Source organism: Bombina bombina, chromosome 10 (assembly GCF_027579735.1).
Source record: "Bombina bombina isolate aBomBom1 chromosome 10, aBomBom1.pri, whole genome shotgun sequence".
NCBI lineage: Eukaryota > Metazoa > Chordata > Amphibia > Anura > Bombinatoridae > Bombina > Bombina bombina.
Genome location: NC_069508.1, coordinates 14231644 through 14250131, shown reverse-complemented (window position 1 = coordinate 14250131; position 18488 = coordinate 14231644). Strand labels below are relative to the sequence as shown.

Genomic DNA, 18488 nt, shown 5'->3' with positions numbered 1-18488 from the left:
TGTTCTGTAGCTGACATTTTCTTTTTATGATTTTATGTTTAAATTTAAAGACAAATATGATGAGCTCTGTATAAAGACAAATTTAGTGAGCTCTGTGTAAAGACAAATTTGATGAGCTCTGTATAAAGATAAATTTGATGAGCTCTGTGTAAAGATACATTTGATGAGATCCGTATAAAGATAAATTTAATGAGCTCTGTATAAAGATAAATTTGATGAGCTCTGTGTAAAGACAAATTTGATGAGCTCTGTGTAAAGATAAATTTGATGAGCTCTGTATAAAGATAAATTTGATGAGCTCTGTGTAAAGATAAATTTGATGAGCTCTGTATAAAGATAAATTTGATGAGCTCTGTATAAAGATAAATTTGATAAGGTCTATGTAAAGATAAATTTGATGAGCTCTGTGTAAAGACAAATTTGATGAGCTCTGTGTAAAGATAAATTTGATGAGCTCTGTGTAAAGATAAATTTGATGAGCTCTGTGTAAAGATAAATTTGATGAGCTCTATGTAAAGACAAATTTGATGAGCTCTGTGTAAAGACAAATTTGATGAGTTCTGTGTAAAGACAAATTTGATGAGCTCTGTGTAAAGATAAATTTGATGAGCTCTGTGTAAAGATAAATTTGATGAGCTCTGTGTAAAGATAAATTTGATGAGCTCTGTGTAAAGACAAATTTGATGAGCTCTGTGTAAAGATAAATTTGATGAGCTCTGTGTAAAGATAAATTTGATGAGCTCTGTGTAAAGACAAATTTGATGAGCTCTGTGTAAAGACAAATTTGATGAGTTCTGTATAAAGACAAATTTGATGAGCTCTGTGTAAAGATAAATTTGATGAGCTCTGTGTAAAGACAAATTTGATGAGCTCTGTGTAAAGACAAATTTGATGAGCTCTGTATAAAGATAAATTTGATGAGCTCTGTGTAAAGACAAATTTGATGAGTTCTGTATAAAGACAAATTTGATGAGCTCTGTGTAAAGATAAATTTGATGAGCTCTGTGTAAAGATAAATTTGATGAGCTCTGTGTAAAGACAAATTTGATGAGCTCTGTGTAAAGATAAATTTGATGAGCTCTGTGTAAAGATAAATTTGATGAGCTCTGTGTAAAGACAAATTTGATGAGCTCTGTGTAAAGATAAATTTGATGAGCTCTGTGTAAAGATAAATTTGATGAGCTCTGTGTAAAGATAAATTTGATGAGCTCTGTGTAAAGATACATTTGATGAGCTCTGTGTAAAGATAAATTTGATGAGCTCTGTGTAAAGATAAATTTGATGAGCTCTGTATAAAGAAAAATTTGATGAGCTCTTTGTAAAGATAAATTTGACGATGAGCTCTGTGTAAAGACAAATTTGATGAGCTCTGTGTAAAGACCAACTGGACAAGTGGGCTGTTTTTTGTAAAAGATATTTATGATGGTGTTGGTTGTTTTCCTTATACAGGGTGATATCATTTTTATAATGATTGTTATGGGTTTATCATTAATTGTAGATGTTTTTACTGACTGACTGACAGCTAGATTATGAGTTGTGTGTTATGAGTGAAAAAGCATCGTTATAGCTCTTTTTAACTACCGCTGGTATTACAGGTGTTGTAGGTATAGGTGTACCACACACCTTTTTGGCCATCATACAACGTGTCAATGGGACTTCCACAGCGCCGGTATTACGAGTTTGCCTGGGACGCCAAAAAGTGAGTGGTACACTCTATAACCAGAAGATCTGTACCGCCACCTGAAAGTCAGTAGTTATGAGTTTTACGTTACAAAGCTGTACCATAATAATCATAACTAAAGTGTTACAAAGTACACTAACACCAATAAACTACCTATTAACCCCTAAATCGAGACCCTCCCGCATCGTAAACACTAAAATAATATTATTAACCCCTAATCTGCCGCTCCAGACATCGCCACCACTATAGTAAACATATTAACCCCTAAACCGCCGCACTCCGCAAAGCAAGCACTAGTTAAATATTATTAACCCCTAATCTGCTGCCCCCAATTTTGTTGCCTCCTACATACACTTAGTAACCCCTAATCTGCTGTCCCTAACATTGCCGCAACCTACATTACTGTTATTAACCCCTAATCTGCTGCCCCCAAAATCGCCGCCACCTAACTACACTTATTAACCCCTAATCTGCTGCCCCCAATGTCGCCGCCACTATATTAAAGTTATTAACTCCTAAACCTAACCGTAACCCTAAATCTTATCCTAACCATAACGTAACCCTAACCCTAACACCCACTAACTTTAACATAATTAAAATAATTCCAAATAAAAATTACAATTATTACCTAAATTATTCCTATTTAAAACTAAATAAATACTTACCTGTAAAATAAAACCTAAGCTAGCTACAATATAACTAATAGTTACATTGTATCTATCTTATGTTTTATTTTTATTTCACAGGTAAGTTTGTATTTATTTTAACTAAGTAGATTAGTTAGTAAATAGTTATTAACTATTTACTAACTACCTAGTTAAAATAAATACTTACGGCTAGATTTGGAGTTTGGCGGTAGCCGTGAAAACCAGCGTTAGAGGCTCCTAACGCTGGTTTTAGGCTAACTCCGGTATTTGGAGTCACTCAAAAAAGGGTCTAACGCTCACTTTTCAGCCGCGACTTTTCCATACCGCAGATCCCCTTACGTCAATTGCGTATCCTATCTTTTCAATGGGATCTTTCTAACTCCGGTATTTAGAGTCGTGTCTGAAGTGAGCGTTAGAAATCTAACGACAAAACTCCAGCCGCAGAAAAAAGTCAGTAGTTAAGAGCTTTTTGGGCTAACGCCGGTTCATAAAGCTCTTAACTACTGTACTCTAAAGTACACTAACACCCATAAACTACCTATGTACCCCTAAACTGAGGTCCCCCCACATCGCCGCCACTCGATTAAATTTTTTTAACCCCTAATCTGCCGACCGCCACCTACGTTATACTTATGTACCCCTAATCTGCTGCCCCTAACACCGCCGACCCCTGTATTATATTTATTAACCACTAATCTGCCCCCCACAATGTCGCCGCCAGCTACCTACAATAATTAACCCCTAATCTGCCGACCGCAAAGTGCCTCCACCTACATTATAGCTATGTACCCCTAATCTGCTGCCCCTAACACCGCCGACCCCTATATTATATTTATTAACCCCTAATCTGCCCCCCTCAACGTCGCCTCCACCTGCCTACACTTATTAACCCCTAATCTGCCGAGCGGACCGCACCGCTACTATAATAAAGTTATTAACCCCTAATCCGCCTCACTAACCCTATAATAAATAGTATTAACCCCTAATCTGCCCTCCCTAACATCGCCGACACCTAACTTCAATTATTAACCCCTAATCTGCCGACCGGAGCTCACCGCTATTCTAATAAATATATTAACCCCTAAAGCTAAGTCTAACCCTAACACTAACACCCCCCTAAATTAAATATAATTTTAATCTAACGAAATTAATTAACTCTTATTAAATAAATTATTCCTATTTAAAGCTAAATACTTACCTGTAAAATAAATCCTAATATAGCTACAATATAAATTATAATTACATTGTAGCTATTTTAGGATTAATATTTATTTTACAGGCAACTTTGTAATTATTTTAACCAGGTACAATAGCTATTAAATAGTTAAGAACTATTTAATAGTTACCTAGTTAAAATAATTACAAAATTACCTGTAAAATAAATCCTAACCTAAGTTACAATTAAACCTAACACTATACTATCATTAAATTAATTAAATAAAATACCTACAATTACCTACAATTAAACCTAACACTACACTATCAATACATTAATTAAATACAATATCTACAAATAACTACAATGAAATAAACTAACTAAAGTACAAAAAATAAAAAAGAACTAAGTTACAAAAAATAAAAAAATATTTACAAACATAAGGAAAATCTTACAACAATTTTAAACTAATTACACCTACTCTAAGCCCCCTAATAAAATAACAAAGACCCCCAAAATAAAAAATGCCCTACCCTATTCTAAATTACTAAAGTTCAAAGCTCTTTTACCTTACCAGCCCTGAACAGGGCCCTTTGCGGGGCATGCCCCAAGAAGTTCAGCTCTTTTGCCTGTAAAAAAAATCATACAATACCCTCCCCCCAACATTACAACCCACCACCCACATACCCCTAATCTAACCCAAACCCCCCTTAAATAAACCTAACACTAAGCCCCTGAAGATCATCCTACCTTGTCTTCACCTCACTAGGTATCACCGATCCGTCCTGGCTCCAAAATCTTCATCCAACCCAAGCGGGGGCTGGCGATCCATCATCCGGTGGCTGAAGAGGTCCAGAAGAGGCTCCAAAGTCTTCATCCTATCCAGGAAGAAGAGGCGATCCGGACCGGCAACCATCTTGATCCAAGCGGCATCTTCTATCTTCATCCGATGACGAGCGGCTCCATCCTGAAGACCTCCACCGCGGACCCATCTTCTTCCGGCGACGTCCAACTGAAGAATGACGGTTCCTTTAAGGGACGTCATCCAAGATGGCGTCCCTCGAATTCCGATTGGCTGATAGGATTCTATCAGCCAATCGGAATTAAGGTAGGAATATTCTGATTGGCTGATGGAATCAGCCAATCAGAATCAAGTTCAATCCGATTGGCTGATCCAATCAGCCAATCAGATTGAGCTCGCATTCTATTGGCTGTTCCGGATCGCCTCTTCTTCCTGGATAGGATGAAGACTTTGGAGCCTCTTATGGACCTCTTCAGCCACCGGATGATGGATCACCAGCCCCCGCTTGGGTTGGATGAAGATTTTGGAGCCAGGACGGATCGGTGATACCTGGTGAGGTGAAGACAAGGTAGGATGATCTTCAGGGGCTTAGTGTTAGGTTTATTTAAGGGGGGTTTGGGTTAGATTAGGGGTATGTGGGTGGTGGGTTGTAATGTTGGGGCTGGTAAGGTAAAAGAGCTTTGAACTTTAGTAATTTAGAATAGGGTAGGGCATTTTTTATTTTCGGGGGGCTTTGTTATTTTATTAGGGGGCTTAGAGTAGGTGTAATTAGTTTAAAATTGTTGTAAGATTTTCCTTATGTTTGTAAATATTTTTTTATTTTTTGTAACTTAGTTCTTTTTTATTTTTTGTACTTTAGTTAGTTTATTTCATTGTAGTTATTTGTAGATATTGTATTTAATTAATGTATTGATAGTGTAGTGTTAGGTTTAATTGTAGGTAATTGTAGATATTTTATTTAATTAATTTAATGATAGTGTAGTGTTAGGTTTAATTGTAACTTAGGTTAGGATTTATTTTACAGGTAATTTTGTTATTGTTATTTTTTCAGCTCAAACAGCCCCATTGTTTCCTATGGGGGAATCGTGCACGAGCACGTTTTTGAGGCTGGCCGCGTCCGTAAGCAACTCTGGTATCAAGAGTTGAAGCTGCGTTAAATATGCTCTACGCTCCTTTTTTGGAGCCTAACGCAGCCTTTATGTGGACTCTCAATACCAGAGTTATTTTTATGGTGCGGCCAGAAAAAAGCCAGCGTTAGCTTTTCGGGTCGTTACCGACAAAACTCCAAATCTAGCCGTTAGTTACCTGTAAAATAAAACCTAACCTGTCTTACAGTAAAACCTAACATTACACTAAAATTAAATAAATTACATTAATCAAATACAATTAACAAACGGCAAGATTACAAGTTTTGCGTTATGAGGGGTGCGGTGCTAACTTGCACGTTATTGTCACCGCTCACTTCCCTACAGCGCTGGTATTACAGGTTTTCATAAACCCGCGGGTTAACAAGGAAAAAAGTGAGCATAGAGCAAAATTGTGCTCCATACCACACTCCAATACCAGCGCTGCTGAAAGCTGCGGTGAGCTGGTTTTACGTGCTTGTGCACAATTTCCCCATAGACATCAATGGGGAGAGCCGGCTGAAAAAAAGTCACACCTGCAAAAAAGCAGCGTAAAGCTCCGTAACGCAGCCCTATTGATTCCTATGGGGAAAAAAAATTATGTTTACACCTAACACCCTAACATGAACCCTGAGTCTAAAGTCTAAACACCCCTAATCTTACACTTATTAACCCCTAATCTGCCACCCCCGACATCGCCGATACCTACATTATACTTATTAACCCCTAATCTGCCGCTCCGGACATCGCCGACACCTACATTATATTTATTAACCCCTAATCTCTCGCCCCCAATGTCGCCGCAACCTACCTACACTTATTAACCCCTAATCTGCAGCCCCCAACGTTGCTGCCACTATAATAAACATATTAACCCCTAAACTGCCGCACTCCTGCACCGCAAACACTAGTTAATTATTATTAACCCCTAATCTGCCGCCCCTAAAATCGTCACCACCTACCTACATTTATTAACCCCTTATCTGCCGCCCCCAACGTCGCCGCCACTATACTAAATGTATTAACCCCTAAACCTAAGTCTAACCCTAACCCTAACACCCTCTAACTTAAATATAATTAAAATGAATCTAAATAAAAATTCCTATCAATAACTAAATTAATCCTATTTAAAACTAAATACTTACCTATAAAATAAACCCATTCAGCAATAGGATTGAGCTTGCACAATTTTTCACCTTTAAAATTCCGATTCTATCAGCCAATCGGAATTCAAGGGACGCCATCTTGAATGACGTCATTTAAAGACAAACCTCATTGTAAAGAAGACGTCGATTGAAGAGGATGCTCCGCGCCGGATGTCTTGAAGATGGAGCCGCTCCGCGTCGGATGGATGAAGATGGAAGATGCCGTCGGGATGAAGACTTCTGCCCATCTGGAGGACCACTTCTGCCGGCTTGGATGAAGACTTCTCCCGGCTTCGTTGAGGACTTCTTGCCGCTTGGATGAAGACTTCTACCAGCTTCGTTGAGGATGGATGTCCAGTCTTCAAAACTGTAAGTGGATCTTCGGGGGTTAGTGTTAGTTTTTTTTTTAAAGGGTTTATTGGGTGGGTTTTATTTTTAGGTTAGATTTGGGCAGCAAAAGAGCTAAATGCCCTTTTAAGGGCAATGCCCATACAAATGCCCCGGGGAGCTTAGGTTTTTTTAGTTAGGATTTTATTTGGGGGGCTGGTTGTGTGGGTGGTGGGTTTTACTGTTGGGGGGTGTTTGTATTTTTTTTTACAGGTAAAAGAGCTGATTTCTTTGGGGCAATGCCCAGCAAAAGGCCATTTTAAGGGCTATTGGTAGTTTAGTTTAGGCTAGGGTCTTTTTTTATTTTGGGGGGGCTTTTTTATTTTGATAGGGCTATTAGATTAGGTGTAATTAGATTAAATATCTGATCATTTGTTTTTTTATTTTGTGTAATTTAGTGTTTGTTTTTGTAATTTAGGTAATTGTACTTAATTTATGTAATTTATTTAATTGTTGTGTAAGGTTAGGTGTTAGTGTAACTCAGGTTAGGTTTTATTTTACAGGTAAATATGTATTTATTTTAGCTAGGTAGTTAATAAATAGTTAATAACTATTTACTAACTATTCTACCTAGTTAAAATAAATACAAAGTTGCCTGTAAAATAAAAATAAACCCTAAACTAGCTACAATGTAACTATTAGTAATTTTGTAGCTAGCTTAGGGTTTATTTTACAGGTAAGTATATATTTTTAAATAGGAATTATTTAGTTAATGATAGGATTTTTTTATTTAGATTTATTTTAATTGTATTTAAGGTAGGGGGTGTTAGGGTAAGACATAGGTTTATGGGTTAATAAATTTAGTATAGTGGCGGCCAAGTTGGGGGCGGCAGATTAGGGGTTAATAAATATAGGTAGATGGCGGCGATGTTAGGGGCAGCAGATTAGGAGTTAATAATATTTAACTAGTGTTTGTGATGTGGGAGTTCGGCGGTTTAGGGGTTAATATGTTTATTATAGTGGCGGTGATGTCGGGAGCGGAAGATTAGGGGTTAATAAATGTAGGTAGGTGGCGGCGATGTTAGGGATAGCAGATTAGGGGTTAATAATATTTAACTAGTGTTTGCAAGGCGGGAGTGCGGCGGTTTAGGGGTTAATATGGTTATTATTGTGGCGGCAATGTCGGGAGCAGCAGATTATGGGTTTAATTCAGCCAATAGGAATTAAAGGGTAAAAATTGGGGGGAACTTCCGGGAGGCGGCCATGATAGGTCGCACATTACCACTCTGCTCCAGTCTTTTCAACATTTTCATTTAAAACATTTCAGATGGCCCGCCTATTTGTTACCCAGCCTGATTTTTAAAGCACTAGAGATCCCGCATTGGGTGAGCCTAAAAACTTTGAGTTGGACGTGACTTTGAGCAACCGGAGCACACTTTAAGGCTGAGGCCTTTCATCTACCCCCCGGCGAGGAGAACTCGTCGTTAAGCAGCACATAGTGCTCACTGCAAAGAACCAGGAACAGTCTTAACGCAACACATTCTGCAAACCATTGCTTTTACCACTCTGAGTACCTGTCTAACGCTCCCTACTTAGGATTACCATGGAGAATGCTCTAGATATCCTTCAGGCACTTCGATGCTTACTGGCAGACCATCAAACCGCCTTTGACAGGACTCTGTACATGGCGTTCAATAATGGGTACAGCTACATCTCCCGGCTAACGATTCAGCCTGAATCTGCGCAGACAGCTTATGAAGATGGCAACACTCCTCAATATTACCGCCTAACACCTGTTTCAGAGGAAACAGACTCCGCATTAGAAATTGGAGAGCCCTTAATAGGAACCGCAAAGATCTCGGCTCAACATCCAGAAGGTAAAACTGAACACAGCCTTGGTCTACAGCAGCGTGGCGAAGGTGATCTCAGGGCTGCTAATTCAACCTCCCCGACAATACAGGTGACCAAGACATACTCGGCTGAGAGATCCCTAGATGGTGCCTTACCTAGAGCCCAGACGGAACCTCGCTCAATTTCTTATCACGCTCACCGCTTCCAAACACCCAGTGTTCTGTGGGCCTTATACAGATAATCAGGGATCATAGCATAGCGGCTCTCCGGAACATATTGGCTGACATGGCGAGAAGCTTAGACAAAATCGGTATCGGATGAACCCCCTTGGAGGGGTGTTCACTTATACTACTGGCTACACTTAATGACTTATTTTCTTGGCTCCCCAAAACCCGTGCTATGCCAAACATGTTTGCTAATTTCTTTTTGAAAATCCTAATTTTGGCTTATAAGACTGAAGTCTGGGACATTTATTTACCTTGACGTTTATTTTAAGTACTTTTGCATATGGACATATGTTTTCTCTTAAAGAGTTGGATTTATTCCATTGCCTATTAATATGTCTTTTTTTGCAGCTTCTTTAAAATATCTCTATTGGGGTAGTGGTCACTCAGTACTTGCAATAGAATAAGAATAAGGGATAAAGAATGCAGTTTGTACTAGAAAGAGAACCCATATTTTCTAGTTCACAGGCGGGAGTGAGGAAAGAGTGCCATCAAGAGGTCATGCAGGAAAGAAATATGGAGGGGATGTACTTGAAAATGTAGCAGTTGTGTGGAGATAGAGAATATTTTATAAATAAGCCATTTTGTCATGCAAAATAATATATAGTGCTTGCTACCCTATTATTGAATAAGGTTAACATGTAGGACTTCAGACATGATACATGCTTAAATAGTAGTCTTAAATTTCATGGTTTCTAACACAAGAACTGTATACTCCTCCTCTGAGCATAGACAAACTACCTGACATTAGTGCTTGTTTCATTGTAACTGCTAAGTAGCTTGGGTCTATGGATATTGGAAATGCAGTGCGAAGCTATACAATATCACTATACCACTATGCTAGTTTTTAATGTTTCTCGGGGATTTTACTTCCTACTGAGATTGCTCACAATACTGTCTAGATGAAGGTTAGGCTGTCGGCGGCCGAGGCAGTCAAACCTATTTAACGTGGAAAGTTTCCTTGATTTGACAGTAGGTCACAATTGTGGGGATCTTATTGTTATCCATGTGCTACGTTATCCATACAGCCCATATGGAGACCGTCAGAGTGGTTTTCATCATATTAGCAGGTTTCGAGCCCATACTTAGCCCCTCAGTAGATCTGCACTGTTGTAGAGAAGATATCAAAAGCCATACAACTATATATTGCTATCTTATCATAGTATGCCTTACTTGTTAACGCTGACCTCTATCCCAGCTATGTTGCATTAGTCAAGTTGCAGAAAACATGTTTTTGAGACTACTTTGTTTTAGTTTATAAATTAATTATCAGTGGATGGCCCGTTCCATACCTATAGTCTGTATGTTCCTCTCAATAATTTTTAGTATTAAGTAGGCACTCCGTTGCCATGTTATTCTCACTCCAAATAAAGAGGTCCTGGCTAGACCACAAATATGCAAATTAAGTTGGCCCTCATGGATATTATGATTGCTCACTGAGCTTGTTAATGGTTGTATCAGTTTGTTGCTTCAAACAGGGAACAGATTTTCTAGTTCTATTATAGATCTTAACGCAGTTTATCCTATTTTCCTTTACTCCCTAGTCTGGCCATATCCCATTTTAAATATAGGGTCTGAGGACCCATGAATCACAACATCTTGGATTAATGGGGTACATAACCAAAGGTTGAATGAGTCAATTCATAAATTAGACTATGGATAATTAGTTTTTTCTTTCTCAGTGTAACCCCACATTAATGCTTAAGTACCCAAAGGTGAAGGCGTCCAATACTTAAGTTCTAGACTGTACCAGAGTGGTTCAAAAAGGGAAGAAAAAAATGTGTAATCTCATAAAGCCTAAATTCCAAGTTAATATATATATATCATTTTCTGTTTGATTTTTTATATATCTCATAAAATAAGGAAAATGAAGTTCATCATTTGGGACCCAAAAGTGGCCCCCTATGGTCTTCTATTGCTTTGTTTTTGTTTCTTATTTTGTGAGGTCCAAAAGTGGCCTCTTTTGTTATGCAGAAGGCTTATAGTTTAGCAGGCAAATATGATGTTCAATATTATCCCTAATCAATACTTTATAATGTTGATGTGGTTATTTAAAATTGATTTCTTTTTTCTTGTATTGATTGAACTGAAAAACATTGCTTGTATGCCGTGAATTGAACTTCAATAAAAATTATAAAAAAAAAAAAAAAAAATTGCACACAAAAGTTATAAATGCTCAAAGATAGGTCTTGGGTGTTAGAAAAAAGATGTCTATATATGTGTACATATGTATTTATATGTGTACATATGTTTTTATATGTATATATGTATTTATATGTGTACATATGTATTTATATGTGTCTAAATGTATTTATATGTGTACATATGTATTTATATGTGTATATATGTATTTATATGTGTATATATGTATTTATATGAGTACATATGTATTTATGTGTATATATGTATTTATATGTGTACATATGTATTTATATGTGTATATATGTATTTATATGTGTCTAAATGTATTTATATGTGTACATATGTATTTATATGTGTATATATGCATTTATATGTGTACATATGTATTTATAGGTGTACATATGTATTTATATGTGTACATATGTATTTATATGTGTATATATGTATTTATATGTGTCTAAATGTATTTATATGTGTACATATGTATTTATATATGTGTACATATGTATTTATATATGTCTAAATGTATTTATATGTGTACATATGTATTTATATGTGTATATATGTATTTACAGACATACATACACATATAAACACATAAATACATATGTATACATATATAGACATATATATATATATATATATAATATGTAATAACATATTTATGAAAAATTAATATTTAATAAAGTGTTATACTGTGTATTTACTATAGATATTTCACATCACTATTCTCTGCACATAGCACACACACTTACATGTGAAAGTTCAAACATGTACACACGCTCACACACTTACATGTGAAAGCCCAGACATGTAAACACACACACACTTGCATGTAAAAGCCTAAACATGTACACATGCACACACACTTACATGGGAAAGCCCAGACATGCACACACACACACACACACTTGCATGTGAAAGCCCAAACATGTACACACGCACACACACTTACATGTAAAAGCCTAAACATGTACACATGCACACACACTTACATGTAAAAAGCCTAAACATGTACACATGCACACACACTTACATGTAAAAGCCTAAACATGTACACATGCACACACACTTACATGTAAAAGCCTAAACATGTACACATGCACACACACTTACATGTGAAAGCCCAAACATGTACACATGCACACACACTTACATGTGAAAGCCCAAACATGCACACACACACACACTTACATGTGAAAGCCCAAACATGCACACACACACACTTACATGTGAAAGCCTAAACATGTACACATGCACACACACTTACATGTAAAAGCCTAAACATGTACACATGCACACACACTTACATGTAAAAGCCTAAACATGTACACATGCACACACACTTACATGTAAAAGCCTAAACATGTACACATGCACACACACTTACATGTGAAAGCCCAAACATGTACACATGCACACACACTTACATGTGAAAGCCCAAACATGCACACACACACTTACATGTGAAAGCCCAAACATGCACACACACACACACACTTACATGTGAAAGCCCAAACATGCACACACACGCACACACACTTACATGTGAAAGCCCAAACATGTACACACGCACACACACACTTACATGTGAAAGCCCAAACATGCACACGCACTTACAAGTGAAAGCCCAGACACAAACACGCAGACACACTTACATTTGAAGCCCAGACATGCACACACACTTACATTTGAAAGCCCAAACATGTATACACACACACAGACTTACATGTAAAAGCCTAAACATGTACACACGCACACACACTTACATGTGAAAGCCCAGACACAAACACGCAGACACACTTACATGTGAAAGCCCAGACACAAACACACAGACACACTTACATGTGAAAGCCCAGACACAAACACACAGACACACTTACATGTGAAAGCCCAGACATGCGCACACACTTACATTTGAAAGCCCAGACATGCACACACGCACACACACTTACATGTGAAAGCCCAGACATGCACACACGCACACACACTTACATGTGAAAGCCCAGACATGCACACACGCACACACACTTACATGTGAAAGCCCAGACATGCACACACGCACACACACTTGCATGTGAAAGCCCAAACATGTACACACGCACACGCACTTACAAGTGAAAGCCCAGACACACACATCCACACACACTTACATGTAAAAAAGCCCAGACATGCACACACGCACACACTTACATGTGAAAGCCTAAACATGTACACACACACACTTACATGTGAAAGCCTAAACATGTACACACGTGCACACACTTACGTGTGAAAGCCCAGACATGTGCACACACTTACATGTGAAAACCCAAACATGTACACACGTGCACACACTTACATGTGAAAGCCCAGACATGCACACATGCACACTCACTTATATGTGAAAGCCCAGACATGCACACGCACACACTTACATGTGAAAGCCCAAACATGTACACACGCACACACACTTACATGTGAAAGCCCAGACATGCGCACACACACTTACATATGAAAGCCTAAACATGTACACATGCACACACACTTACATATGAAAGCCCAAACATGTACACACACACACACACTTACATGTGAAAGCCCAGACATGCGCACACACACACTTACATGTGAAAGCCTAAACATGTACACATGCACACACACTTACATATGAAAGCCCAAACATGTACACACATACACACACTTACATGTGAAAGCCCAAACATGCACACACACTTACAAGTGAAAGCCCAGACACACACAGCCACACACACTTACATGTGAAAGCCCAGATATGCACACATGCACACACACTTACATGTGAAAGCCCAGACATGCACACACGCACACACACTTGCATGTGAAAGCCCAAACATGCACACACACTCACATGTGAAAGCCCAGACATGTACACACGCACACACACTTACAAGTGAGAGTCCAGACATGCACACACTTACATGTGAAAGCCCAAACATGCACACACACTTACATGTAAAAGCCCAGACATGCACACACACTTACATGTGAAAGCCCAAACATGCACACACACTTACATGTAAAAGCCCAGACATGCACACACATACTCACTTACTTGTGAAAGCCCAGACATGTACACACACACTTACATGTGAAAGCCCAAACATATACACATGCACACTCACTAAAATGTGAAAGCACACTTACATATGCACACTCACATATGTACATATGAGCGCACAAACATGTACACACACAATCACATATGTACATATGAGCGCACAAACATGCACACACACACACTCACATATGCACATATGAGCACACAAACATGTACACATGCACACTTACATATGTACACTCACATATGTACATATGAACACACAAACGTGCACACACACACTCACATATGTACATATGAACACACAAACATGCACACACTCACATATGAGCACACAAACATGTATACATGCACAATCACATATGTACATATGAGCACACAAACATGTACACATGCACGCTTACATATGTACACTCACATATGTACATATGAACACACTAACATGCACACACTCATATATGAGCACACAATCATATATTCACGCACACTCACATATGTACATATGAACACACAAACATATACACACGCACACTCATATATGTACATATGAGCGCATAAACATGTACACACACACTCACATATGTACATATGAGCACACAAACATACACACTCACATATATACATATGAGCACACAAACATGTATACACTCACATATGTACATATGAGTACACAAACATGTACACATGCACACTTACATATGTACACTCACATATGTACATACGAACACACAAACATGCACATACACACTCACATATGTACATACGAACACACAAACATGCACATACACACTCACATATGTACAAATGAACACACAAACATGCACACACACACTCACATATGCACATATAAACACACAAACATGCACACACTCACATATGAGCACACAAACATGTATTCATGCACACTCACATATGTACATATGAACACACAAAGATATACACACGCACACTCATATATGTACATATGAACACACAAACATGTACACACGCACACTCACATATGTACATATGAACACACAAACATGTACTCACACACACTCACATATGTACATATGAACACACAAACATGTACACACGCACACTCACATATGTACATATGAACACACAAACATGTACACACGCACACTCACATATGTACATATGAACACACAAACATGTACTCATGCACACTCACATATGTACATATGAACACACAAACATGTACACACACATATGTACATATGAACACACAAACATGTACTCACGCACACTCACATATGTACATATGAACACACAAACATGTACACACTCACATATGAGCACACAAAGATGTATTCATGCACACTCATATATGTACATATGAACACACAAACATGTACACACGCACACTCACATGCAAACTCCAGTAGTGGCTACTTACTGGCAGTATTTGTCCTACATGATTTAGAATCTTTTTTCCCTTTTAACGCTTTATCTTCATCTTTATTGTACGCACTAACTATTAGCGTATACTCTGTATAATTGCCAAGTCCACCTTTACTGAAACTTGAATCTGAAAAGCAAAAAAGAAAGTATCAGGAGACATTTTATTCTGCATTAATTATACTGAGTGAGCTATAAACTAATGTGCGTTCAGTTAATCAGCCTGTGGTCAGTACCAAACCTCAGAGTTTGCTAAATGTGTCCAGAAATCTCCAGATTTACAGTAAACTACAAAAATGACTGCAGCACTACATTGTAGACCATCATTCAGCTACCTTGTTTTGAAGAAATAGAAATGTAAAAATAAAATGTGCACGGGAGCATTTCAGTTTTAAATACAAACATTGTTGCATTATACTTCACTTCTAGTAAAGGTTATTACTTTTTTCAGTGGCTACGCACATATGCTGTGAGTGCCGTGCACCAGCATTCAAACACCACACCTCAGAGAATCAGCAGTGGTTTGTATGACACAAATCACCACCAGCTTTATGAGTCTGAATGCTGGATATGTGCATATGCCACTGGGAAACCACTTAAAACTTATACTAATGTAAGGGTATTGCACAAATGCTTCTACTGTAATTATAAATTGAATGCTCCCTTGCACATTTCATATTTCGCCTTTCTATCCATTTAAAGAATGTTGATAGCAGAAACAGGTATTAAAGGGACAGTCTAGTCCAAAATAAACTTTCATGATTCATATAGGGCATGTCATTTTAAACAACTTTCCAATTTACTTTTATCACCAATTTTGCTTTGTTCTCTTGATATTCTTAGTTGAAAGCTAAACCTAGAAGGCTCATATGCTAATTTCTTAGATCTTGCCTCTTATCAGAATGCATTTTGACATTTTTCACCACTAGAGGGTGTTAGTTAATGTGTGTCATATAGATATAATTGAGCTCACACATGTGGCGTTACCTAGGAGTCAGCACTAATTGGAAGAAATGCAAGTCAATAGATAATAAATAATAAGTCATGTTATCAGGGGGCAGTCTGCAGAGGCTTAGATACAGGGTAATCACAGAGTTAAAAAGTATATTAATATAACTGAGATAAGGAGCAGTCTGCAGAGGCTTAGATACAAGGTAATCACAGAGGTAAAAAGTATATTAATATAACTGAGATAAGGAGCAGTCTGCAGAGGCTTAGATACAAGGTAATCACAAAGGTAAAAAGTGTATTAATATAACTGAGATAAGGAGCAGTCTGCCGAGGCTTAGATACAAGGTAATCACAGAGGTAAAAAATATATTTATATAACTGAGATAAGGAGCAGTCTGCAGAGGCTTAGATACAAGGTAATCACAGAGGTAAAACGTATATTAATATAACTGAGATAAGGAGCAGTCTGCAGAGGCTTAGATACAAGGTAATCACAGAGGTAAAAAGTATATTAATATAACTGAGATAAGGAGCAGTCTGCAGAGGCTTAGATACAAGGTAATCATAGAGATAAAAAGTATATTAATACAACTGAGATAAGGAGCAGACTGCAGAGGGTTAGATACAGGGTAATCACAGAGGTACAAAGTGTATTAATATAACTGAGATAAGGAGCAGTCTGCAGAGGTTTAGATACAAGGTAATCACAGAGGTAAGAAGTATATTAATATTACTGAGATAAGGGGCAGTCTGCAGAGGCTTAGATACAAGGTAATCACAGAGGTAAAAAGTATATTAATATAACTGAGATAAGGGGCAGTCTGCAGAGGCTTAGATACAGGGTAATCACAGAGGTAAAAAATAAATTAATATAACTGAGATAAGGGGCAGTCTGCAGAGGCTTAGATACAAGGTAATCACAGAGGTAAAAAGTATATTAATATAACTGAGATAAGGAGCAGTCTGCAGAGGTTTAGATACAGGGTAATCACAGTGATAAAATGTATATTAATATAACTGAGATAAGGGACAGTCTGCAGAGGCTTAGATACAAGGTAATCACAGAGGTAAAAAATATATTAATATAATTGAGATAAGGGTCAGTCTGCAGAGGCTTATGTATAAGGTAATCACAGAGGTAAAAAGTATATTAATATAACTGAGATAAGGGGCAGTCTGCAGAGGTTTAGATACAGGGTAATCACAGAGGTAAAAAGTATATTAATATAACTGAGATAAGGAGCAGTCTGCAGAGGCTTAGATACAGGGTAATCACAGAGGTAAAAAGTGTATTAATATAACTGAGATAAGGAGCAGTCTGCAGAGGCTTAGATACAGGGTAATCACAGAGGTAAAGAGTATATTAATATAACTGAGATAAGGGGCAGTCTGCAGAGGCTTAGATACAAGGTAATCACAGAAGTAAAACGTATATTAATATAACTGAGATAAGGAGGAGTTTGCAGAGGCTTAGATATAGGGTAATCACAGAGGTAAAAAGTATATTAATATAACTGAGATAAGGAGAAGTCTGCAGAGGCTTAGATACAAGGTAATCACAGAAATAAAACGTATATTAAAATAACTGAGATAAGGAGCAGTCTGCAGAGGGTTAGATACAAGGTAATCACAGAAGTAAAACATATATTAATATAACTAAGATAAGGAGCAGTCTGCAGAGGCTTAGATACAAGGTAATCACAGAAGTAAAATGTATATTAATATAACTGAGATAAGGAGCAGTCTGCAGAGGCTTAGATACAAGGTAATCACAGAGGTAAAAAGTGTATTAATATAACTGAGATAAGGAGCAGTCTGCAGAGGGTTAGATACAAGGTAATCACAGAAGTAAAACATATATTAATATAACTGAGATAAGGAGCAGTCTGCAGAGGCTTAGATACAAGGTAATCACAGAAATAAAACGTATATAAATATAACTGAGATAAGGAGCAGTC

At 37.6% G+C, this 18488-nt stretch overlaps 1 protein-coding gene across 5 annotated transcripts in view; it reads right to left on the bottom strand.

Moving 5' to 3' along the window:
• PTPRC (protein tyrosine phosphatase receptor type C) overlaps positions 1-18488 on the bottom strand; it is a gene marked incomplete at its 3' end in the record, with an annotated part of 312862 nt that overhangs the window by 70773 nt on the left and 223601 nt on the right. For all 5 annotated transcript variants that reach the window (XM_053693805.1, XM_053693806.1, XM_053693807.1 and 2 more), the window contains 1 exon segment: positions 15578-15709. In XM_053693805.1, coding sequence (XP_053549780.1) covers positions 15578-15709 — 132 coding nt within the window.